This window comes from Sus scrofa, chromosome 3, assembly GCF_054392235.1.
Source record: "Sus scrofa isolate SSC_HxYL_T2T_F1_AM1 chromosome 3, Sscrofa_HxYL_maternal_Yorkshire_Landrace_v2.0, whole genome shotgun sequence".
NCBI lineage: Eukaryota > Metazoa > Chordata > Mammalia > Artiodactyla > Suidae > Sus > Sus scrofa.
This window is the reverse complement of record NC_139385.1, coordinates 38,874,018-38,898,500: the sequence shown is the minus strand read 5'-3', so window position 1 is coordinate 38,898,500 and position 24,483 is coordinate 38,874,018. Positions and strand designations below refer to the sequence as shown.

Sequence of the window (24,483 nt, the reverse complement as noted above, 5' to 3'; positions counted from 1 at the left end):
AGCAAGGCCAGGGATGGAACCCACAACCTCATGGTTCAGATTCATTAACCACTGCGCCACAACAGGAACTCCCTTTTGGGGTGGTTTTTTTTTTTTTTTTTTTTGGTTTTTGGCCTCACCTGAGATACACGAAAGTTCCTGGTCCCTCGCCGTAGCAGTGACCCGAGCCACAGCACTCACAATGCTGGATCCTTAACCCACTAGTCCACCAGGGAACTCTTTGTTCTTTTTAACCTCTGTGAAATACTCTATCATTTGACCGATGGGTATTTAGGTTGCTTCTAGATTACTTCCACTTTTTTCCTCTCTCTCTTTCTTTGTCCTTCCAGCACTGCTCTGTGAACACCATCAGGCCTGCCTCCCTAGCCAGGTTCAGGCAGAGTGCTGTGGAGGGAAGCCCCTTCACCTCTGCCCTCCCAGCGCCCCCCAGTCCCTGCCCTCCATTCCCATGCCTTGCACTGGGGGCAAACTGGACACCCACTGCTTCTCAAGCAGGGCTTCTGCCTCCCCCTCTGCCTTTTCCCTCCAAGTTCCCTTCTGCATACCCGGAAGCGCTGCTGCTCAGGGAAATCCTAGGGACTCTTCCAAGCCCATCTCCAGTCCTTAAGGAAACTCTTGCACACCCCGCCATGGGCTTCCCCGAAACTCCACCTTGTGACGCTGGTCCTGGCACGTCCATCCCTGGCCTCATCACTCTCTTTGCTGGATTGTAACCTCCTTTGAGGAGAGAGAAATCCCCCTTTGATGACTCAGCTCACTGCCCAGAGTTCCTTAATAACACCCATCAAGATGAAAGGGGGCAACCCAGCCCCTCCCTCGGCTTCCCTTGGGTTCAAGCAAACCACAAGCCTCTCAAGCCACTTCCACAGACATCAATACACCGACTCCTCTGATCCCTGGAGCAACCGTCCAAGTCTCTGACCCGCATCAGAGATGGGGAGGCTCCCTCGGAAGCCGAGCGGCAGGTTAGGTCTGAAGCAGGATGTCTGGGCCTCTCTGCAGAAGAGGAGCTTGGGCGGGAGCTCACAGATATTTCGGGATTAGTCCTGTTGTCAAAAGGGTGAATGTCCCAGCCAAAGGCAGTCACTCCCAGACTAAGATTTTTGCCAAATCCAAGGATCACCTGTGCTTATGAATGGCATCCTTCCATTATTTAAAGAATGCTTCAAAGTTCAAAGAATCAACTTTAGTTTCATCCTATTCAGTAGATCTGTGAAACTATGGGTTCGTGCAATTTTTTTTTTTTTTCAAATACCAAGACAGAAAAAGACATAACTTACTTTTTTTTTTTTTTTGGTTTCATGTTCGGCTGTGACCTTTTTTGTCTTTTTAGGGCTGCACCTGCGGCACATGTAAGTTCCCAGGCCAGGGGTCAAATTGGAGCTGCAGCTGCTGGCCACAGCCACAGCCACACCAGATCCGAGCCGTGACTGTGACCTACACCACAGCTCACGGCAATGCCGGATCCTTAATCCACTGAGCGAAGCCTCATGGATACTAGTCCAGTTTGGATATGAGTCCAGTTTGTTACCACTGCGCCACCACAGGAATTCTGCTGCGGTAACAATCTGGGTTACCGCCAGTGATAACACGCTTTGGGAAACATTTATTAGAATAAGATAAATGAGACTTCAAGTCATATTTATTCACTGCAAAAAGAAATTTTTTTTTAAATGTCTGCACCTGCAACATATGGAAGTTCCCAGGCTAGAGGTTGAATCAGAGCTGCAGCTGCCAGCCTAACCACAGCCACAGGAATGAGGGATCCCTGAGTGAGGCCAGGGTCCAAATCCTCATACTCAGGGACACTATGTCAGGTTCTTAACCTGCTTAGCCACAACGGGAACTCCTTCACTGAAAAAATTTTAACTAATTTCATTTTAAGGAAAGATAGCCCTCCAGAGATGTTTACAATCAGAAGCATCAGAGACAGCAATCTTCAAAGAAACTTCTCCATTGGGCCAACTAATTTGATCTTGGGTTACAAGCAGTTTGCACCAAGGAACTTAACATGTCCATCTCCACATCCTGCAGGGCGATAGATGTTTCACATCCAAATGTCTCAGAACAATCGTGATGCCAAATAGCCCCCTGGGGACCCCTTCCCTCAGCTCAGATCCAGAAGTGCTAGGAAGCTTCTAGAAGCTGATGTCATCCGACCTGTCCATGGAGGGCAGGAAGTTGGGCAGTCTCTTCCCCTCAGTCTCCCCTTTAGAGCAAGAGAAGCCCAGCTTCCCAAGGAAGGTGAGAGCCCTGGGAATTCAATTATTCAGGCCAACAACTCCTCTTAAAGTCCTTGGAAAGACCATGTGAACAAACCAGCAGTGTCTTGGGAGGGGAAGAAGGTTCTCCTCCAGCCCCCACCTCCCTCCTTCCCGCCCCAGGATGGACGACACCCCCAGAGCCAGGAGTGACCCGATGCCAATGGGAAGTGCCCCACTACAAGAGCACAGTTCCCTGCCCACTTTTCTCAGATCGGCATGAGAGCGTGGAAACGCATCATCCCGGATGGATGGTATAGGCCACAAGGGCTCCTGACCCTGGGGACCCAACCTGGGAACCCACCGACCACTCCCAGCCAGCGAACTTCTCCTCAGTGAGTCCCTGGACCCTGATCTAGTTCAGGGACTGCCTCCGACTCGCTGAGTGACCTCGGGCGAGTCACTCCGCCTCTCTGAGCATCCCTTGCTGTCAAACTGGGACTTTCTAAGGCCTTTATGCCCCTGGAATTCTTCAATCTTAGCCCATGGCTGCCCTAAATGCAGACAGCATTCACTCCTCTAGGCCTCTGCCCAAGGCTTGGCTTCCTGGAAGAGTTCCAGTGACTCCACACAGAGCAAAGCTAGTGCCGTCGTCATCACCAACACCACAGCCACCGCCACTGTGGGTGTCAGGTTACCAGGCCGGCACCCTCGCTGGGTGGCAGGATATTTTTAGACTCCCTCTCAGCCTGTCCCTAACAAGAGCCAGATGCATCCGACAACTCCCGCCAGGGGTCAGCCCTGCCACAGCTGCATTCTTCGGGTCCATCGCTCCTGGGGTGAGAAGGGGAGCCTCCTCTCCCCCCTCCCCACCTCCCCTTCCATCCTTTCCTGGGAAGAATGAAGCCAACATCCAAGAGTCAGGTCCCCAGCTCTATCTCAGGGGCCAGCTGCTCTCGTTCCTGGTTCCAGCTGCTGCTGCCAATCGCCAAGCCCAGTAAGACGTCCCGGAGGCCTCCTGCACTGAAGTCCTGCCACTGACCTTTAAGTGCCTCTTCTGGAAGGGCTCTGGTCCCCAGGCCCCACACCCTGGACCACACCCCACCTTTAGGGGATGGCTGCCACCCCTCTGTGGATGGAGAGCCCAGTCCCCCCGGGCCCCCTTAGCCCCTGAACCCCGTATCAGAGAACCCACATGTCCGCAGAGCTGCGTAGTGGACACTTGTTGCAACACACACACACACACACACACACACACACACACACGATTATCTGCCCGCCCCCGTGCTGGACTCCTGCCTTCTAAACAAATCCCGCCAAGCGGCCAGTAATCCACTGCCACCCCATTGGCCTGGAAAGGCATTCATGTATTTTTGTCTCGACAGACTTCCCTTCCCGGTCATGTCTGGCGGCAGAGTTTACTATGACAAAGAGCCAGGCCCAGCGGTGACACCACCACCCCCACCCCCCGCCCCCGGGCATCCACCAGGAAGGTCGCAGAGGGCAGGGGAGTCAGTGTGGGCCTGGGGTGACAATTTGGCCAGTTGAGCCTCCCTGTGAATCACTTGTTGCTGGAAAATTGCGTCTGTGCGCACAGACATGTGGTTTTTAGCTTTTGCCCTGAAGACATGATGCACGAGGCAGAGAAGAAATCTAGGGGACACACTCATGTTCCAGAAACAAAGGGCCCGAGAAACCACTTGTGTGTGTAGGGGGACGAAGGCCAGGACAGAACGGTTGTGCCCTATGTTTACTATTAGATGCAAGGGACCCTGTCGCTCCTCAAGAGCTGAGGGCCAGGAAGCCTGAAGAGGGCGCAGCCCCTCCCCCTGGGTGGGGCCCAGCAGTGCCAGCCCTGAGCCTCCCCTCCCGCTGGCCCTGCCCTCACCAGTCCCGAGGGCCACCTCCGTGGCTTCCAACACAAACACCAGTCCCCAGATTCAGGTGCATCTCAGTCTCCCCACTGGAGGGACGGACAGACGTGGCTCCAGGCCTGAAGCGGCGGATCCCATAACCCTCGGTGGGAAAACAGGTCTGCATTCTCCTGCCACCCCCATGTCCCTCCCTCTGCTGTGAGCCTGGCATCTGCCAAAGCCCCCATGGGCATCTGGGCCCTGATTTCCCCAGAAGGATCCCCCCTCCACTCCGCAAACACCCACTGAGGCACCTCTGGGTGGAAAAAAGGGGAGGGCTTGGGGAGATGCAAATGGAAGTTCAAATCTGGCTCTTGGAACTTCCTGGCTCAAGGGCCCTGAGACACTGACTTAGGTTCACTGGCCTGGTTTTGCCCACCTGCAGCCCGGAGTGGGGATGGAACGACTAATGCTGTGGGGGGCTGCCAGGTGCAGCGCCCAGCAGAGGCTCCAGCAGCTCTCGGTTCACTTTCTTGTCCCTTCCCAACTCCTGGGGAAACCCAGCTCCCGTCCCTTCCTTCCACTTCCTTATGCTGAGGCCAGATTCCAGGGAGCGGTGGCCAGTGACAGGGAGCGGCCTCTGGGACATCCAACCCCTTCGGCCTGAAGCATAGAGGTGGCTGGAGACTCTCGTGGTTTAATTATGGTAAAATATACAAAGCATAATTCTGATCATTTTCACCACTTGTAAGTGTAGAATTCAGTGGCATCTGAATACATCTACAATATCGTGTAACCAATGCCACTACCTACACCCCAAATTTCCATCCTCCCCAACAAAGACTCTGTACCTATTAAGCAAAACCCATCTCTCTGCCCCACAATCCTCCTTTCCAGCGCTGGGAGGGGTCCTATTCCAGGTGCCTCTTATCAGGAAATCATACAGTATTTGGGCCACTGGCTTCTTAAGACCCTCTCTGGGCCCCTTACCTTATTACTTTCTGCCTGTCACTCTTTAGGCTGGTCACTGCATTTTAGACACAGCAAGGGTACAAGGTCGCTCCACCCCACATCACAGCTTTGGAGCTTGGGAGGGACACTGCCCCCTTTCCCAAATCTGAAGCTGGACTGTCATTCTTGTTCCGAAGGAAGAGATGAGTTCTGTGGCTTAGAGGGAGGGCTTTGCGCTGCGGGGGTCTCCCTCGGGCACAGGTGCCCCCAACTAATCTCCACCTAGGAAGTTCCCACACCAGCCCCAAATTAGGCCCTCCCCGGGGTGCATTCAGGACCCTGGATTTGGGGAGAATATAGAGTCCTTCTATCACGAAGCACTAGCCTCCCCGTTCTCTGGACCCATGGATGGCGCTCTCAAAGCCCGCGAAGCCCAACCAGAGTGGAGAGGGGATCACCCAAGCGGTGCCACCAGCTCCCCCACCGCCCCAGACCCACAGCCGTTGCTCCTCGCCGCTAGGGGGCGCCACGGAGCCGCCGCCGCCGCCGCGGGGGCCGAGACGGGACCCACGGACCCGGCCCGGGCGCAGCCTGTCCCGCGCGCTGGGCGAGGCGGAGGGCCGTGCGCCAAGACGCCAGGGGCCTTCACGCAACGAGAGGGGGGCTGGCCTGGACTCCGAGAGCCCTGGGAGTGGAGTTGGCGGGACCGAGGGGAGTCGCCCTGACTCCTCCCCAAACTTTTCCCGCCCGCCTCGGCGCAAGAGGCGAAGGAAGCAGTCCGGGGGTGGGGAGGTGGAATTCCAGGTCCCGAGCGAACTCGACGCAGGCGGGACGTCTGCGCCCTCGCAGTCTGGCCGAGGGACAGGGGCTTTTCGGCCCCATGGGCCTCGGCCCCTCCCTGCCCGCTACCAATTGCAGGCACCTCCCTGGGTCCGGTAGGTGCAGGGGCCGCTCGCGTCCCCGCTGCCCCGGCGCTCCCTGCCCCGAGCTCCCAGACCTGCGCGCGGCTCCCGGGCGCGACCCCGACTCACCGGGCGCTGGCGGCTGGACGGACCGACCGGCTGGGGCGCGAGGCGAGGCCGCCGGGCTGTTTTGAAGCTCTGGGCTGGGACTGCGCGCCCTCCCTCCTCCCTCTCGGTGGCGCCGAGCCTCCTCCCCACGTCCCCCCTCCTTCCCGATCCCGCCTCCCGGGGCGTGATGTCAGGAGCGGGGAAGCGGAGTGGGAGGAACCACGGGAGGCGGGTGGGGGCCGCTGGAGAGAAAGGCCGGAGCCCGGGGAGCGCCCCCAGCCCCAGCCCGCCTTCCTTCGAGCTTCCTCCGAGCTGGAAGGCTCTCTGCGCTGCGCCCACTCTGGAAGTTTCCAGCTTCCCCTTCTCCTTCGCATCTTCTCCCCAGTTCTCTTCTCTCAGGGTAAGGGGTAAGGACCAGGGTTCTGGAATCCTTACTTTAGAACCCCTTCCCTAGCACTTTTCATTACTTAGGGATCTTCTGCTTAATCTTTCCTACCTCAGTTTCCCCTCTGGAAATGGGAATCACGATAGGACTGATTTCCTGCAAGGGTCATAGGCGCGCAGTGCCTGGTACATAGTAAGTGCTCGATCAGCCTCAGCTGTGGTTATTTTTCCTATTTGACATAGAGTCCCTGGCCTTGGTGGGAGGTGGCCAGGCAACCAGGGATCCATTAGGACTCCACCAGAGTCTGCCCAGCCCATGCCCCCCGCCCAGGCACACCCGCACACAAAACACCACCGGTATCTTTTGAAACCACGACCCTGGAATTTATTGTCCCTGGAAATAACATCAAAAGACAAACCACCCCAAGTCTTGCTCTCCAGCCCCCAGTGTCCCCATTTAGAAACTGAGAGGGTTCCTCTGGGCTGGAGGCTCTTGCAGGCTACAGGAAAAAGCCAGAGGGGCCTGAGCCCCAGCGGTGGGGTGTGCAGGAAGAGGAGAATTTACTGTATTGAAAAAGGGAAGAAATTCCAAACCAGGACCACAGCATATTACAGTATATTTTAAAGCTTTTAATTTAACGTGTTAATGTTATTTGCACCCACCCCAAAATATAAGGCAATGGACTTGTGTCACTAACAAAAGAATCAGAAATCCTCTCAAGAAATGCTAACTTATTGTGCAGTAGCTGGTCTAGCTGAGAAGCCATGCTTAAATTTTCTGATGCCCAGTCTCTCTCTCTCTCTCTTTTTTTTTTTTTTTTGTCTTTTTTTTGTCTTTTTAGGGATGCACCTGCAGCACATGGAAATTCCCAGGCTAGCCGTCCTACACCACAGCCACAGCAACGCCATATCCCAGCTGTGTCTTCGACCTACTCTGCAGCTCACAGCAACACCGGATCTTTAACCCACTGAGTGAGGCCAGGGATTGAACTGGCATCCTCATAGATACTAGTTAAGGTCGTTATTGCTGAGCTATGACGGCAATGCTCCAGACATTTTTCAATCTTGTTGCAGAGTTCTGCAAAGAGAGAGCCTCCTTGGGTCTAAATTAGAGATCTGAGGGAGATCTGGGGCCCCTTGCAAAGGGCTACCCCAAGACCCAAGTCTTGAGGTCCCTCAGCTGCTCTAGTGTCTGATCTGCCACATCTTTTTAAATTCTGATATTCTATGGCTAGTCAAGACTTTCATTTCCCAAGCAAGAGAGGGGGCAGAAAGGTGTTCATTTTGAGCTGAGGCCCCACGTAAAAGGGGAGGACAGTGGGGTCTGGCTGCCACAGAGGAGGCCATGCAGGGCCCAGTCACCAGCAGGGATGGGGATGCTTGCCTGTCCCATGGCCACCTGAGAATGCCCAGAAGGCTCTGGCAGAATGGACACCTGCAGCAGGTGGGTTTCTTCCCTTTGCTGAGCCCTCACTCCGTGCCAGTTACTTTACAAGCACTGCCATCAGTGTGACCCAGCAGCCCATGAAGAAACTGAGGCTCAGAGAAGCTACTTCAATAACTTGCCCAAAGTCCCTATTTGAGGGTGGGAGCTTGGATTTGAACCTGGCTCCCCTCTTCCCATTACATTGCACTTTGCAAAATGTTAACCAGGGTCCAGCCATGATTTTTATCATATCCACAGGCCACCTGAACTAGTATACACTTAATATTTTTCTTTAAGTCAACTCTGTTTTTTAACTATATTTGTTTTTTAAAAGGAAGCTCTATATCATCGTGATAAACAGGAAACCAATGCCAACCACCAAAAATAGAAGACAAACTTGAAATATAAACACTGCCCAAAGAAAACAGTGTTAGTACTTTCTAACTAGATACTATTGCATGAAAGAGTCCATGAACCTGAGGTTTAGTGTCTATTGAAAACGGAGTTCAGCAAGTGTTAGGGTCACGCTAGCATAGAAGGAGAAAGTCTCCTTCTTGTAGTCAGAACTATTGCAAGATCATTGGAAAAGGGAATTCTGTTCTCACTCCGTGCGTCCTACTAAAATCCCCTCCCACGCACCTGCTGGTGGGGCGTGGCCCACACAGGGAAGCACCTGGCCAGACAGCAAAAATGCCTCTCTAGGACTCAGAGAAAGGAATGATCGATTGCATTTCTCACCTGCTTCCCAGGCTTCTTCAGAGCCCCACCTACCTGTGCAATCCACCTGCCACTTGCATCTCTAGTTTTCTCTCTTTAAATATGTGCCTGTCTCTCCAGGAAGATTGGAGACAGAAACCTGCCTCACACCCACTCTATCCCTGCTCCAAGTATTTCATTAATGGTTTGAAATCTCAATATGGTGTGGGCAAAAAGTAAGAGTGTGTTCGATTGAGTTCTGGGTCCCAGTTCTTCAGCCCACTGTGCAGTAGGGTATATCCACACTGCAGCTCTAGCCTCCTGGCAAGGAGAGCATTCTTCCCGTCTCAGCCTTGAGCTAAGCCATGTGACTGGTTTTGACCAATGAGAGATTTGCAGACTTGACACACGCAAAGGCTGGGAAAGTGCTTGGGCGGTAGGGCTTGCCCTCCTGTGCTTTTGCCATGTGCATATGCAGAATATACCCCCGGTCGCCCATTGGCTCCAGAAAAATGAAAGATATGGAAGCAGAGCTTTCCTACACAACCCACAGAACTTCCATCTGGGACGCAGAGCTGTTCCAGCCAAGCTTCAGACACGTGAATGAGAAATGATGTCCACTGTTGCACATCACTGAGGCATCATGGCTGTCTATTTCACAGCTGTAGCTAGTTGATAAAAGGATCATCTCATATGGAGAAAGAGAACTGTACATACAGCATCTTGAAGGCATGATGGAGAAGGCTGGGAGGTGGTGATGGTTGGCTCTGGGTTGGGGAGCAAATATATTTGAGAAATCAGTCATCTCTTGTGTGTCCTTTCTAGCTTGAACGTTTTAAGGTTCTTCCAGTTTCTTATAACCTGTTCCTATTGACTCTTTTCAGTTCTCAGAAGGAATGACTTGGGGTGTCCATGCCTAGGAGGCTAATCTGATCCATCACCTCAACACAATCCAGTAGAACATGGAGTTGTAGCAGAAGAGCTGATGGAGAAGAATATGTGGGTTCTGGTCAAAAAAGATGGCGCTCTAAAAGAAACTGTGGTCTCAGTTCACAGTCATGGTGAGAATAGATCAAATATGAATGTGATTCAACCCTTGAAACCTGCTTTTGGTTGGTGGGTGTTTCACAGATGTCATGGGTTTTACTAACTTCCATTCAGTAACCATTTCCTTTGAAAACAAACTGGTAGATAAGATGGCCCACGTGGTCTGCCTCCTGGTGTCCTCGCCCTTGTGTACTCCCCTCCCCTTGAGTGTGGGTGGGACATAATGACTCTTAATGACTAGAATAAAATGAAACAATGATGGGATGTCACTTCCATAATTAGGTTTAAGAACCATGACTTCTGTCTTACTGAGACATTCTATTGCTTGCATGCTCTCGTGATGGAAGCTACCAGGTTAGAGAGACCCACATGGCAGAGAACTGAGGGAAGTTCTGGTAAAGAGCCAGCCAGGCACAGAGGCCTCCATCCAACAGCTCCCAAGGACCATAATTCTGCCAATAACTATGTGATCTTGGAAGAAGATCCTTCCCCAATTGAGCCTTCAGATGAGACCTCAGCTGTGGTCAATACCTCAATGGCCCTGAGGCAGAGGATCCAGCTAAGATGCCCAGCTTCCTGACCCACAGAAACTCTGAGTTAAATCTGTGTTGATTTAACCTGCTAAATTTTAAGGTGGAGGTGGGGTGGCTGGGTTCTATTGCAGACTTTGTATCTATCAGTCAAGATAGAGTAGGTTATGGCATGATAACAAATGATCCTATAATCTCTGTGGCTTACAACACAAGTATTAATGTATCTTGCTCATATTATATGTCCACTAGGGATTGATTTTTACCATGCGTCCATATCTTTACTTCAGGACACAGGCTGATGGAGCAGCCTCTCTATGGACCATTGCTGGTCTCGGGAAATCGGGACGATAAGATGATAAACCACCCACTGGCTATTAAAAGCTTCTGCATGCTCACATTTCATTGGCAAAGCAAGTCATGAAGCCAAGCAGCAAAAAAATCTCCCACTAGCCATGTTATCTTGGCAAGCCACTTCATTTCTTAGGGTCCAACTCTATCTTTGCATTTGGCTTACAGCTCTAAATGCTTCGGGATGTTGGAATAGAGCAAGCACATCCAGAGGCCTCACAAGCAGCATTTTCTCTTGGCTACTCTGCCAGATCTGGAGCGAGATCCGCCTAACCAAAGGCCCTGCCATCAGCACTTCTAGGCAGGGCTTGGCGGGGTGTGCATTCCTGCCATCAAGAGACATCTGGGGAAAAAAAACCCTTAGTGCCTGCCATATGGAGAGTCAAGAAATCTGAGTTCCCACAGCGGGATCTGAGAAATAGGCGCTCCTGAGACCATTTCCTCCCTGCCGCCCACCTCCACAGATGGGGTTGGAGGCGGGATGGAGACAATGGCTTCCAGCAAAGAAACGAGCCCCGGTGAGCTCCCACGTGAAGCCGGGAGCTCTGGGTCTCACCACTTCTCCTTGTCTTCCTACCAGTGCAAGAAGAAATCACAGCACAAATATTGTCCATTTGACTTATGACCGATCACCAAAAACAACAGCTACAGACTCTGCAAACCCCTGGAGAGGCTGCCCATACCTGTGCTCTTTGGGGCTTTCACATCTCTCTCTCGTTTTTCCTCTTTAGAGCCACACTTGTGGCATATGGAAGTTCCCAAGCTAGGGGTTGAATTGGAGCTGTAGCTGTTGGCCTACACCACAGCTGCTGCAACGCGGGATCCGAGCAGCATCTGCGACCTACCCTGCAGCTCATGGTAACACCACATCCTTAACCCTCTGAGGGAGGCCAGGGATAGAACCCGAGTCCTCGTGAATACTAGTCAGGTTCTTAACCCACTGAGCCAGAATGGGAACAGCTCACATCTCTTTTTCTGGCGTGTAATGAACACAAATGTGCTGTGGGCAGAACCTGAGAGCTGAGTCTGGGTTTTTCCCATTTATAGAAATGTCTGACATTGAGACCTAAAACATCTGGCTGCTTTAATGCCGTTCCCAGTTTGCATCAGGACTGTTGGCACCGTAGGATCAGAGCTTCAGAGTGCTCCCAGATTTGAATCTCCCTGAAATATGGTCAGAAAGAGTAACAGGAAGCAGGGGAGCTGGCTGCCCCCACCAGTGTCATTAGCACCCAAACGTCTGGAACCCAGGATGGCCCACAGGATATTGTTGGCAAGGCTCAGGTGTCTCCCAGCACGCAAGATGGACAGAGGCCAGTTCTCTTGGCACATCTTCCAAAAGATGGCGTAGAGCCTGGCACCAGGAAGGAAAAGGAGAAGAAAAGCTCCTGTTGTTAAGAGTGTCTCAGGGTGTGTTTTTATTTTCCTGGGATCTTCTGCACAATCATAAATATTATTATTCCTTGGGTCTATGAGAGCATCCTTGATACTTTTCCGAGTATTTTTAATTTTTCAAAAATGATCGTTCCTTCCTTCCTTGCTGCCAGCAGCTGCAGCTCTGATTCAATCCCTAGCCTGGGAACTTCCATATGCCACAGGTGCAGCCCTAAAAAGCAATAATAATAATAATGAAAAATTAAAAATCTGACAAAGAATATGTAAATATTTAACTGAATTGCTTTGCTGTACACCTGAAACTAATCTATTATAAATCAACTGTACTTCAATTTTTTTTAAAAAAGTGAAAGGGGTGCTATTCATAATTGCAGTGGGGCAATAATCATTAATAGGACCTGTTGCAGGGAAACTGGGGTAAACAAGCACCCTAACTATAACTAATTAATGAGTTAAGTAATTACTCAGTCAGATGTGACAAGCGTGCTATGAAGGACAAGAAAGCCAGTGCCCTTCAAGCTTACAGTAATAGGATCTGAACCAGGCAGAGACATCAGGGAGGGCTTCTTTGAGGAGGTGTTACCAAAGGATACCTAGGAGTTGGCTTGGTAAAAGAGGAGGGAGGAAGCAGCACGTTCAAATGCCCTGTGGGTGGGGACGTGCTGGATAGGAGGATTTCAGAGAAGCCAGGGTGGCCGGAAAGGGGAGCACGAAGATGAGGTCGGGGAAGATGGTTGGGCTAAGGTAGGATGGGGACTTCCTTCTAGGAGTGATGGAGCACTGCTGAAGGTTTTAAGGCAGTAGGGACATGATCTGATGACCACTGGCTGGAGAAGGTTGAGGAGGGCCAGAATGGGCTCAGGCAGAGAAATTAGGTGAGAAATGGTAATAACTTGGAATCCAAGACTCTACTCAAACTTTACAATGATGCTTGGTCTGGGGAAAGACGAACCCAAAGGAGACTCAAGAAGTCACTCCAGGGAGCTGTATAAAGGAAATAACCTTAGAAAGAGGTCTGCAGAGTCTGGGGGTCACATGTAATGGGAACTTCTCTCAGGCTAGGGAAGATGTTGGATGCCAGATGTTTAGGAAACATCCGCACCCTTGGACACTTCAATGGACCAAAGACTTGGCTTGATCCACTGGAGTGTCCAAGGATGTGGATGTTTCCTACAGCACTGGGAATGTTTTCTGAAGACTCGGGGACCGAATAGCTCCATTTGGGCATTGAGGAAGGATCAATGGGCAGCTTCTGTGTGAGCTGCGCTTTGACGGTGGATTCATTGGCAGGAAGAGCATCAAAGGGGTATGAGTGATTCCCAAGGACACCAGTCACATATGAAGCCTCCTATTTTCTCTACTATCTGGCTTCCAAATGATTTCAGGCAGCTTACCATCAAAGAGATGCACACAATAGAGCTGACACAAAGGAAATAAAACCTACATAGAGTGAGGAGGAAGCAAATACATGAGCCCAGAGATTTTGAAAGGCAACCACACATATGAATCACCTGGCGGAACCTATTAGCCATGCAAATTCCCCGGGGGACAGTAGATCTGAGGTGGAATCCAGGAATCTGCGTATTTAACAAACTATTTCCCCACCTCCAACTGCAACGTATTTCTGATGCTAGTGGGGCGTAGACCACATTTTGAGAGATACTGCATCAGCCCTTTAACTAAATGTGGTGATAGTCAATAAGCATCAAATTTAGCAATGGATTTCTCCATACCCTAGGCCCATGATGTGTGGACATCCTTTTGAGGAAGGTTTTGTTGGCTGATGGAGGACCACCTTACCTTCCCACAGAGGTGGGGTCCCAGGAGGGCATCATTTGACATACCTTGTCCTACATTTGCATCTCTCTGCTGCTAGGAAGTGCTTTGTGTGATTGCTTGGGTGTGTTGGGAACAGATGGGGTCACTGAGGCAATATGGAGCACCAGCCAGGGGAATATCCAGGCCCGTAGGATGTGCATGGTGAACTTGGCATTGAGAATGAAGACAAGCAGGTGAGGCAGAGATTAAATTTTCTAGCCCTGGAACAGCCTAGCTCCTTGCCGGGAGAGGTCCTGGACGGGCATAGTGGGTCCCTCTTTGTTCGGCTCCCTTAGGTCTAGACAAATCTGGTCACGTAGGCTGTGACACCTCCACAAGCCCAGTGTGCTGTGCTCAGCTAAGCTTCTGCAGTGTCAGTAATTCTGAGCTCCTTGCATTTCTCCTACTTACTAATTTCTTCTTGGGTTTCAGTAACCCCTTCCTCACTTCTGAAAGGCTTGAGACCTCTCATCAGGTACTGAGGTGTGAGAAAGGCGATAGTGATAATGGGTTGGATGGCTGATAAGGACAGAATTTCCCTGGGTCACTGCTTCTTAGGGGGTAATCCACAGACTGAAGTATCAGCGTCCTCTAGAAATCTGTGAAAATGCAGATACTCAGGCCCACCCGGACTTACTGATTTTTTTAATTTTTTTATTTTATTATTTTTTTAACAGTAATGGCCACAACTGTGTCACATGGATGTTCCCAGGGGGTCTAATTAGGGGTCTAATCAGAGCTGCAGCTGCTGGCCAATGCCACAGCCATAGCACCACCAAATCGGAGCCACATCTGTGACTTACACTGCAGCTTGTCGAAACACCAGATCCTTAACCCACTGAGTGAGGCCGGGGATCGAACCCGCATCCTCACGGACACTATGTCAGGTTCTTAACCTTCTGAGCCACAACGGGAACTCCATCATCCGCATTTTAATGAAATCCTCAGGTGAATCACATGCACATTAAAATGCAGAAGTGCTGGCGTCCTTATTTCTTCATCCAACAACTATTTATCAAGGGCCTCCCAAGGGCCTGGTGCCCATAGAGCACTGGGAGATGAATGAAATACAGATGAGAGAAAATGACATGGGCCCCAACCCAGTGGAAGGTACAATTTAGTGGAGGAGCCATGAGATAAATAAGTAAAGAAATAAACTAACATATAATTACAGGTTGTGGCAACTGCTATTAAGGAAGTGAAAAAAAATATCAGTGATCTCGGTACTTAAAAAAAGATGTAAGACAAACAGCAGACTTGGAGAGGGAATTGTAGCAGACAGAAAAGTCACGGATATCAAAGCAAGGAAGGCCTCTCTGAAGACGTGTCTTTTGGGCTTGAAGGTGAGGGATCCTAGAGGAAGGCGTTAGAAGATTCTAGAATGGATGTCCAAGTCTTGTCTTGGATCACGTGGTGAATTGGAACCTGGGATGTCAGAGCCCAGGTTGTAAGATTCCGGAGGGGGATAAGGCATTGACCTTCATCAGTATTGGTTCCTGAGTGCTGCACGCAGCTCTAGGGGCTTCCCCAGGGCACCCCAATTTCACATGGCACTGCAGAGCCTGAGCTGAGGCTCCTAGGCTTTCTCCTCGCTCCAGGATGATGAAAGTCTACTAGACACTGGTCCTCGTTTGTTTTTGTTTTTGCCTTTTTTTAGGGCCACACCCATGGCACATGGAGGTCCCCAGGCTAGGGGTCAAATTGGAGCTGTAGCTGCTGGCCTATGCCGTAGTCACAGCAACGCCAGATCCGAGCGTCGTCTGTGACCTACACCACAGCTCACAGCAACGCCAGATCCTTAACCCACGGAGCAAGGCCGGGGATCAAACCTGCGTTTTCATGGATGCTAGTCAGATTTGTTTCCACTGAGCCATGACGGGAAATCTTGGTCCTCATTTTTGCTTTAATTCCCCCTCTTAGAAACAATTATTCCAGGACCTCCTTCATGGCAGATCCTAGGAAACTGGCAAATGAGCCTTTTGGTTAAAGATTAAGTAAGGAAATGTTTTGTTTTGCTTTTTTGTCCTGAAATGACCTCTAAATATTCCTGCTCCCAAGAGGACTAACCACCTCTCCAAGCACTGGGCTCCAATGCACGGTGGGGACCCATAGAGTCTGATGAAGTCTTCACGTGCGCCCAGCTCCTGAGTCACCCTCCCCACCTGCCAGCAGCATCAGCATCACCTGGGAGCTTGTTAGAAATGCAGCATCTCAGGCTCTACCCAGACCTAGGGAATCAGAATCTGCATTTTAACAGGATCCCCTGAAGGCGCACATGCACGTTAAGCTGAGAAGCCCTGCCCTACACCATGAGGTCACAAAGGGGTCAGACCACAAGTTGGGATTCCAGAAGACCACTTAGGATGGTCAGTTCCACACAGATCCTAGAGTTAAGGGCTGGTCTGGGGAATCCGAAGATGCTCAGCTGTCCTGCAAGTGTCTGGGAGAGTTGACCACTGGGCCACAGGGGCCTGTGTGTTGTCAGGGGCAGGCTGGTCCTAACTGGTCCAGTTTATACTTCCCAAAGTGTGGGGCTTATGTACTGGCAATCCTGGAGATAGTTTAGGGGATGCATGGGCCCGCAGTGAGTAACAGACAATCGTGCGTTAACAATGCTGACATGGGGAGTTCTGGTCGTGGCTCAGCAGAAAGGAATCTGACTAGCATCCATGAGGACTCAGGTTTGATCCCTGGGCTGGTTCAGTGGGTTAAGGATCCGACATTGCCATGAGCTGGGGTGTGGGTCGCAGACACATCTTGGATCCTACATTGCTGTGGCTGTGGTATTGGAGCTGGAGCTTTGATTTGACCCCTAGCCTAAGAACCTCCATATGCTGTGGGTGTGACCCTAAAAAGCAAAAAAAAGAAAAAAAAGAAAAAAAAGCAAACAAAAAGGAATAAAAAAGAATGCTGACATGGAAAACAGACTTGTGGTTGTCATTGGGGCAGGGGGTGGGATGTACAGGGAGTTTGGGGTTAGCAGATGCAAACTATTCCCTGCTGTATAGCCCAAGGAAGCATATATCTACTCACTTGGGATGGAATATGATGGAGGATAATTTGAGAAAAAGAACATATATAGGTATGACTGGGTCACTTCGCTGTGCAGCAGAAATTGACAGAACACTGTAAATCAATCATAACAAAAATATTTAAAAATAGAATGGGTAAACAATGAGGTCCTACTGTATAGCGCAGGGAACCATATCCATTCTCTGGGCATAGACCATGACGGAAGATAAGAAAGGAAATATATGTATGTATGTATGTATGACTGGGTCACTTTGCTGTACAGCAGAAATTGGCACAACATTGTCAATCAACTATACTTTATAAAAATTCAACTAAAAAAAAAGAGAGAGAGAGAATGCTGGTCTCTTTCCAAGTCTCACTGAGACTCTCCAATGACCACAAGGAGAAGGCTCAGCTGGGTGCAGGTTGCCTCCAGCACCTATGGAGGGAGTTGGAACTTGTCAGGTGCTCCCGGTTCTCTCCACCCATATCCAGGCCCTGCACCTCTGTGGTGGTCTGCTAGGGCTGCTGTAACAAAGGGACACAGATGAGCGGCTAAAACCACAGAAGCTGACTATCTCAGTTCCGGAGGCTGGAAGCCCAAAATCAAGGTGTCGGCAGCGTTAGTCTCTTTCGTGGCCTCTCTCCTTGGCTTGTAGATGGACCTCTCCTCCCTGTGTCCTGGCATCATCTTCCCTCTGTATGTGTGTGTGCTGATCTCCTCTTCCTCTAAGACAAGCCAATGGCCTCATTTTTGCTTTAATTACCTCTCTAAAAACCCACCATCTCCTGGAATTCCCACTGTGGCTCAGCAGAAACGAACCCAACGAGCATCCATGAGGACGTGGGTTCAATCCCTGGCCTCACTCATTGAGTTAGGGATCCAGTGTGGCTGGGAACTGTGGTGTAGATCGAAGACGTGGCTTGGATCCATGTCCAGCATTGCTGTGGCTGTGGCATAGGCCGGCAGCTGCAGCTCCTATTCGATGGTGGTGCCACAGTTCACCAGAAGTTCAGAGCCTGTGCTGGGGCAGAAAACAGGACCCTTCACCCCCTGAGCAGGGAGAGGAAGAGGTTGGGGGGGGGGGGGGTCTGAATGGTCCAGAGGAGAGCAGCTAGGGGAGAGAAGGAAGGGGTCGGGGAGCTGGAGCCCATGTCTGCCTCTGCCTCTTGGACCTCGGTCCCAGCAGGGATGTGTCTTTACCCCATCAGCTGGGAAACGGATAGAAAAGATACCATTCTAAGTGGTTCTCATACATTAACCCATTTAACCCTGCTGCAAAAAAAACAAAACCTGTCTCCAAAAACAGTCACATTCTGAGGTACTGCGGGTTAAGACTTCAACCGAACGTTTATAAATTTAGGAGGAATATAGTTTAGCCCATTTGTGGAATTTTCACAAATTTCTCAGCTCTCTGTACCTCCATTTACCCGTCGGATTAAAAAGGATGACGGTACCCATCTCAGAGGCTGTAGTGAGAGCTGAACAAATTAGTACACGTGAATTGCTCAGAACAATAATTGGCACCATGTGGGCCACATGAGGGCAACAGGCAGTATAAGGCTGATACCTCGTAGGTATTCAGCAATTATTTGGTGGGTGAATGTGCCAGGAAGGAAGAAATTTCCTCCCCCTGTTCTAGAATCTTCTGGCTGGTCTAAGATTTAAATTGACACGGGACAGATTCATAGGAGAAAAATAAAACAAAAGTTTAATAATGGATATACGGGGAGAGACCCAAGACCCCTGAGTCACGCCCCCAAATGGCCAAAGCCCTCACCTGAAATGTCCTCTTCAGCTAAAGACAAAAGAGGATGTGGGGGGCGGGGAGAGCCGGTCCTGGGAGGTGGCTGGAAAAGCTCAGCAAACAGGGGCAAGGTTGCTATGCAAATTCAAGTCACTGCCTGCTTCATAGATAAGTTTCTAGAGATTTGGGCATCGTCCTCTTCCAGGTACAGAGGGAGACACTGTGACACATGAGAAGTCCCCTTCTAAGTGTAAATATTTCTTGCACAAGGGTAACTCCCGCTTGGTTTTCACAGTTTTCCCGCATCTACCGTTTCCACAGAAAATAACCAGCTTAAAGTAATTAACACGCCAAAAGAGGCATATTACTTCAGGAGGGCAAATTCTGCTTCCTCCCAACGAAAGAATAATAGCTGTGGACCCATCACCTCCCTGGCTCCTGGAAAGAGGCCAAGGGGTCTTCGAGCTTCTTCAGTGGAGGGTCTCAAACCCACAGCCAGTATGGATGGGGGCTGGAGCGCCTGGGAGCCCAGCCGTCTCCCTGGAACAACGGCCCATCTCCAGGGTGGGGGTGTCACAGTTCACCGGCTGGCACCCCTGCCAGGCCACACCCTATCCTTGCCCAACCAGTCGGACCACACCACCCACATGCCAGCCGATGCGTTTGGACAGGCACAGGGCAGGACCCAGCCTGTCACCGCCTGTCCCCACATCCTCCCACCTCCCAGGTGCCTCCGATACAGGTGTTCAAAGGTTTCTCCGACCACAAAGAAGGGAAGCAAAGACTCCTTCCTGGAAGCGTGGGAAGAGGAGAAAGGGAAGCTCAGGGATGGGAATTCCCTGCCTTTGGGGAGAATCGGCTCACAATCACAGAAAGTCACCCCAAAGCCTAAGCATGGAGAAATTCTGCTCCCGAGGGGACGGACAAACAGGTAGAGCGAGTTCTGAGGCGGCCACCTCTTCTCCTACAGGGCCCCAGTTTTCCATTTGAAAACAGAACAAAGAATTCCCTCATTGTCTCACTCCTTGAAGTCCTCCCTATGAGGATTCCCTGGGGTTAGACTTAATCCATTGTTCCATTCATTCATTCCTTTATTCATGTGTTATTTCTTGAGCACCTACCAAGGGCCAGGGGCTTTGCCAGGTCCCTGGAGGCAGTGGGAGGTGAGACTCAGAGAAGGGCTCTCGTGAGCTTACATCCAAGCGATGAGCGTCAGAGAAAAATAAACCAGCCAAATAACCTCAGCTGTGATGACGTGTGCCATGAAAAAACACAACCAGAGGATGTGGTAGACACTGACCAGGTAGGGTCAGGCTTCAGCCCGATGATTTTGGAAGGTCTCTCTGAGGATTCCTCTGATAGAGGCTGAGCAAATGAGAAGAAGCCAATTGTGCAAAGGAAAGTCTGGAGCTGCGTGTTCCAAGTTGCAGGAACAGCAGGAGCAAATGTCCTGGGGCCAGAAAGAGCTTGTCTGGGGAACAGAAATGGACAATGTCATGGGAGTGTGGCAGGGGTAATGAGGAAGTGGTAGGAAATGAGGTCAGACTGGGAGGCAGGGGTTTCTGAGGAATGAGAGCGTGACGGGGTGGCTCCCCAGCCATGGAGGATGTGCACGCATTGAGCAGCGTCTGGAATGGGCATCGCTTCCCTCCTTCCCTCCTGCATCCCTGAGCTGGGACTCCCTACTTGGAGAGGGGATTTGATGGGCTTCAGTTGGGTCGCGTGCCCACCCCACAGCCAGGAGAAGGCTAGGCAGTTGGACAGCCCCTCTGCCCCAGCCAGGGCATAGTTCCCAGAAGAGAATGGCAGAGGCAGGGGGCCTGCACCCCATGCAAGCAGAAACAACAGGTGTGCACTGCACTCCACCCCGAGGTTTTGACCTAGATCCTTGTGCCCATCTCTGCCATCGGAGCCCCACTCACTGTCACCTCTCCTGCCTGTCCCACCATCTTTGCACTCTGGAAACAGGGAAACAACCTGGGGTGGCAGGAAGCACCTGGGACTTCTGATTTATCCAGCCTTAAGTTCTGTTGCTTCTTTTAGGAAATCCCTCATTCCCCTGCCCCCTGCCCTTTGCAGCCCGATTACACCCACGTGGGGGTGGCCACGTGTAGCAAAATGGATTTTCTCTGTCTTGTACAACCAATAAACAATTTGCATCACACCACGCTTTCCCCATAGATGGCACAGCATCGGGAACTGGCTATGCCCCGCTTTGACTAGCTGTGTGACCTTGGGCAGGTCACCTAACCTCTCTGTTCCTTCACTTTCTCACCTGTAAAAGGTGAATAATACTTCTACAACCTACCTCGTATAGTCGTTGAAAGATGAAGTGAGTTCATATACTTAAAGAATGTAGAACAATTCTTGGCGTGTATTCCATCTGGGATGGTGACATATTTATTTCTAAACCGCTATGCGTTTTGAAATTTGTCCCTTTCTTTTGCTCATTCATTCAGCCCACACTTAACGGAGCACTTTGCCAGGCCTAAGAAATCACAGCAAACAGGCCAGACAAGATCTCTGTCCTTGAGGAGTTTACTTTCTGGGGGGTAGAGACAGAGCATGAAGAAAAAACACAAATCAGGAGTTCCCATCATGGCTCAGCAGAAATGAATCTGACTAGTATCCATGAGGATGCAGGTTCAATCCCTGGCCTCGATCAATGGGTTAAGGATCCGGCCTTGCCGTGAGCTGTGGTGTAGGTCACAGACGCAGCTCAGATCTGGTGTTTCGGTGGCTGTGGGTGTGGGCTGGCAGCTGTAGCTCTGATTTGACCTCCAGCCTGGGAACTTCCATATGCCTTGGGTGCAACCCTAAAAAGACAAAAAGAAAGAAGAAAAGAAAAAACCCAAATCGATAAAGAAGATACTTCGAATAGTGCTAAGTGTTGGGATAAAATAAGTCAGGGTGACAGAGACAGTGATGGTAAGGCTGGGTGTTTGTTTTTTAAGGGGTGCACCCATGGCATATGAGGTTCCCAGGCTAGGGGTCGAATTGGAGCTACAGCTGCCAGTCTATACCACAGCCACAGCAACCGGGGATCTGAGCCACATCTATGACCTACACCACAGCTCGCAGCAATGCCGGATCCCTGACCCAATGAGCGAGGCCAGGGATCGAACCTGAATCCTCATGGAGCTGGTTCACAATGAGCTGGCACAACGAGCTGGTTCACATCGAGCTGGTTCACATCGTGGCACAACGGGAAAGAACCTTCTTTCCCATTGTGCCACGATGGGAACTCCAGGAGGGCTGTCTTAGGCAAGGTGACTGGGGAAGGTCTCTGAAGGGTAACAGGTAGAAGAGAAGAATGACCAGCCACAGGGAATAAAGAGCAAGGGCGGGCATTCCCTCTATGGCACAACGGAATCAGCGGCATCTCTGGAGCACTGGGACACAGGTTCGATCCCCGGCCCAGGACAGTGGGTTAGGGATCCCATTGCCAGAGCCTTGGTGTAGATCACAGGCAATTGCTTGCCCCGAGAACGCCACACGCGGCTGGGTGGCCAAAAACCAAAAAACACAAAAAGTGCAGGTGCGAAGGCCCTGGGAGGAAGTCTCTGAGCTTGTCTGAGGAGAATAGAGGCTGCTGGGAATGGAATGAGCAAAGGTGGGGGTGGAGGGAGGAGAAATGGGCAGGCAGGGACCACCCCGAGCAGCTTTCACAGGACCTGGTAGGAGTTTGATCTTCGGGGCAATGGCAGATCCATGAAAATTTCAGCAGGAGCGTGACTGCGTCCGTTCTCGTTTTCCACAGATCATTCTGGGCCCTGCGAGGGAAACATTATTGAAAGGAGCAGGCTGGGAGGGGGGTTCCTATAGAGAGACCCAGCCCCAGGGCCCTACAAGACAGGTACCTGGTACAGGTACGGAGACAGGTACCTGGGCAGCCGCCATCGAAGCGCGTGGCTCACCGGCCAGCGGGCTGGTCCTCTTCGGCGAGGTTGCGTTATTCCAAGACTGAAGGAGACCCCCCACCTCCTGGGTGCCCGGGGCAGACAGCGAGAGCTGCAGCGCCCTGCCTGGAACTCGGGTCTAGGACCAGCCCGCGGTCAGTCAGCCCTGCCAGGGCCACATCCTCCGGTCCTTCCCACCTCCGGGGAGTGCCCGGGGCAGAAATCCGGCCCTGCCCACCCTGGACGTGCTCTGATAAGCTCCTCGTAGGGGAAGCTGTTTGTTTGGAAGGAAATGGTGCAGAATAAGCAGTGGCCACCCTGAAAAGAGGGCCAGGGCCCATTCCCAGGGCTGAGATTCCAGCGGCTTGAGGCATCAGGAGACCTTCCTGGGCCTGGGGAGGTCTGATGGAGCCAGGCACCTGCCCCACCTTGCCCCAGGGAGTCCCCAACGGTTGTCATTATTGCCATTTTGGGAGCAAGCGCTCTGAGCAGCCAGGGACATGATGGCTTTTTAATCCTCGATCCTGTGAAGTGGGAAGGTCAGGATCCCATGGCGGAGTCTGCGGGGCTGATCTGGAATGAGGTCTCCCCTCCCCATCCTGACTTCATCCTTCAATCAGGCATCTTCTTGCCTCCATCCCACCCCATGCACCAGAAGAAGCCCATGTGGGGAATTACAATCACACGATGAAGGCGTTGGACAACCTCTGCCCCTCGCCCCTGACCCCAAGGAGATTTTAAAAGATGCAGCTGCCAGGAGCCCCACCTCCAACCAATTCAGCTGGCATCTAAGGTGGAGCCCAGGCACTGGTCTTTAAAAAAAAGACATCTTCCCCAGGGGATCCTAATGTGCCGCTAGGATCAGGAGCCTCCCCTTTAGAAAATTTCCAGTTCTGTGCGTCTCAGCCTTGGCTGATGAACTCAATCTCCTGGGCAGGCCCCACCCCAGACTCATTAAGCTAGGTTCATGCAGGATGGGGTGCAGGCACTATAGATATATTTTTTCTTCTCAGGGCTGCACCTGTGGCATATGGACGTTCCCAGACTAAGGTTGAATCAGAGATGCAGCTGCCAGCCTACGCCGCAGCTCACGGCAGCACCGGATTCTTAAACCACAGAGTGAGGCCAGGGAGTAAACCCACATCCTCGTGGATACCAGCTCCGTTCTTAACCTGCTGAGCCACAAGGGGAATTCACAGGCACTATATTTTTTTAAAAGCTTCTCCAGGTGACTCGAAAGGGCAGTCAGTAGGGGGAGCCTCCCATAGCTCAATCTCCCTGGTGTACCGATGGGGGACTGAGGCCCAGAGAATGGGGACCCGCCCAAGGTCACACAGCCAGCTAGCAGCAGAAGCAGACTCCCGGGTCCCAGCCTAGCACGGTGCCCCTTGACTGGGAGGTCTCAGATGAGGTCCTTGTGGCACAGCTGGGACCAGATGCTGGCCCGGGTAGGCAGCACTGAAAGAACAGCACCCAGGGACCCTCACCCTGGTATAATCCGCCCCCTTTAGGTGTAGGGGAACCTGTGCACGTGATGAGCTATGACCCCTGTGGTTCTGTTATCCTACACATCAAAAAGGAATTTAGCAGTGGATTTTGAGTTCATCCAAAGAGGGATGACCCAGGTGAGATTAATCTCATCACAAAAGCCCTTTAGAAGCAGGGAGTTTGCTTCCGGCCAGTAGCGGAAAGGAGAATCGGAGATTCCAGGAGGACATGACTGTTGCTGGCTTTGAAAATGGGGGTCTTGGGGGCCATGGGAGCAGGAATGTGGGGAGCAGGAATGTCTCTAGGAGCCCAGAGAGGCTGGGCTGACAGCCAGCAAGGAAGCTGGGCCATGGGGTGGAACCAAGTTCCCCCAACAGCCAAAAACGCTGGGAAGTGGCCTTCCTTTCTTGGAGCCTCTGGACAGAAACCAAGAGCCGGATTTCAGCCTCCTGAAGCTCAGAGCAGAGAACCCAGTCCCGCCTCAGTGTCTGGACTTCTGACCTGCAGACCTGGGAGCTCATCAGTGCGTACTTTTTGCTTCTTTTGCGGGGAATGTGTTGAGTGGAGGGAGAACGCAATTCACTTACGAAGGCTGGTGGAGCAGGAGCCCCAAAGTCCTGATGCTGCGCCTCACAGCCAGGCTTCCTCCAAAGTCCAAAGCACGTGGAACGGGG

General features: G+C 51.6%; 1 protein-coding gene and 1 long non-coding RNA gene across 9 annotated transcripts in view; both read right to left on the bottom strand.

Moving 5' to 3' along the window:
- Positions 1 to 6,389, bottom strand: part of EMP2 (epithelial membrane protein 2) — a 42,862-nt gene extending 36,473 nt beyond the window's left edge. For 2 of the 6 annotated variants that reach the window (NM_001445400.1, NM_001445399.1), the window contains 1 exon segment: positions 6,037 to 6,172. Coding sequence is in view for 1 of the 6 variants with exons in the window: in XM_085015785.1 (XP_084871911.1) it covers positions 6,037 to 6,389 (353 nt within the window). In the remaining 5 variants the exon portion in view is untranslated. 6 annotated transcript variants of the gene reach the window in all.
- A 10,585-nt stretch (positions 6,390 to 16,974) lies between these two features.
- Positions 16,975 to 22,468, bottom strand: LOC110259935 (uncharacterized). Of its 3 annotated transcripts, XR_014840789.1 has the most exons (3): positions 22,283 to 22,468; positions 22,097 to 22,195; positions 16,975 to 17,694 (listed from the first exon to the last, which is right to left on the bottom strand). It is a non-coding gene; the product is annotated as an uncharacterized LOC110259935 (long non-coding RNA). The 3 variants fall into 3 exon arrangements; XR_002342425.2 differs by lacking the exon at positions 16,975 to 17,694 and having other exon boundaries at positions 20,943 to 22,195; XR_014840788.1 differs by lacking the exon at positions 16,975 to 17,694 and having other exon boundaries at positions 20,943 to 22,195; positions 22,308 to 22,468.
- Between the last annotated feature and the right edge of the window lie 2,015 nt (positions 22,469 to 24,483).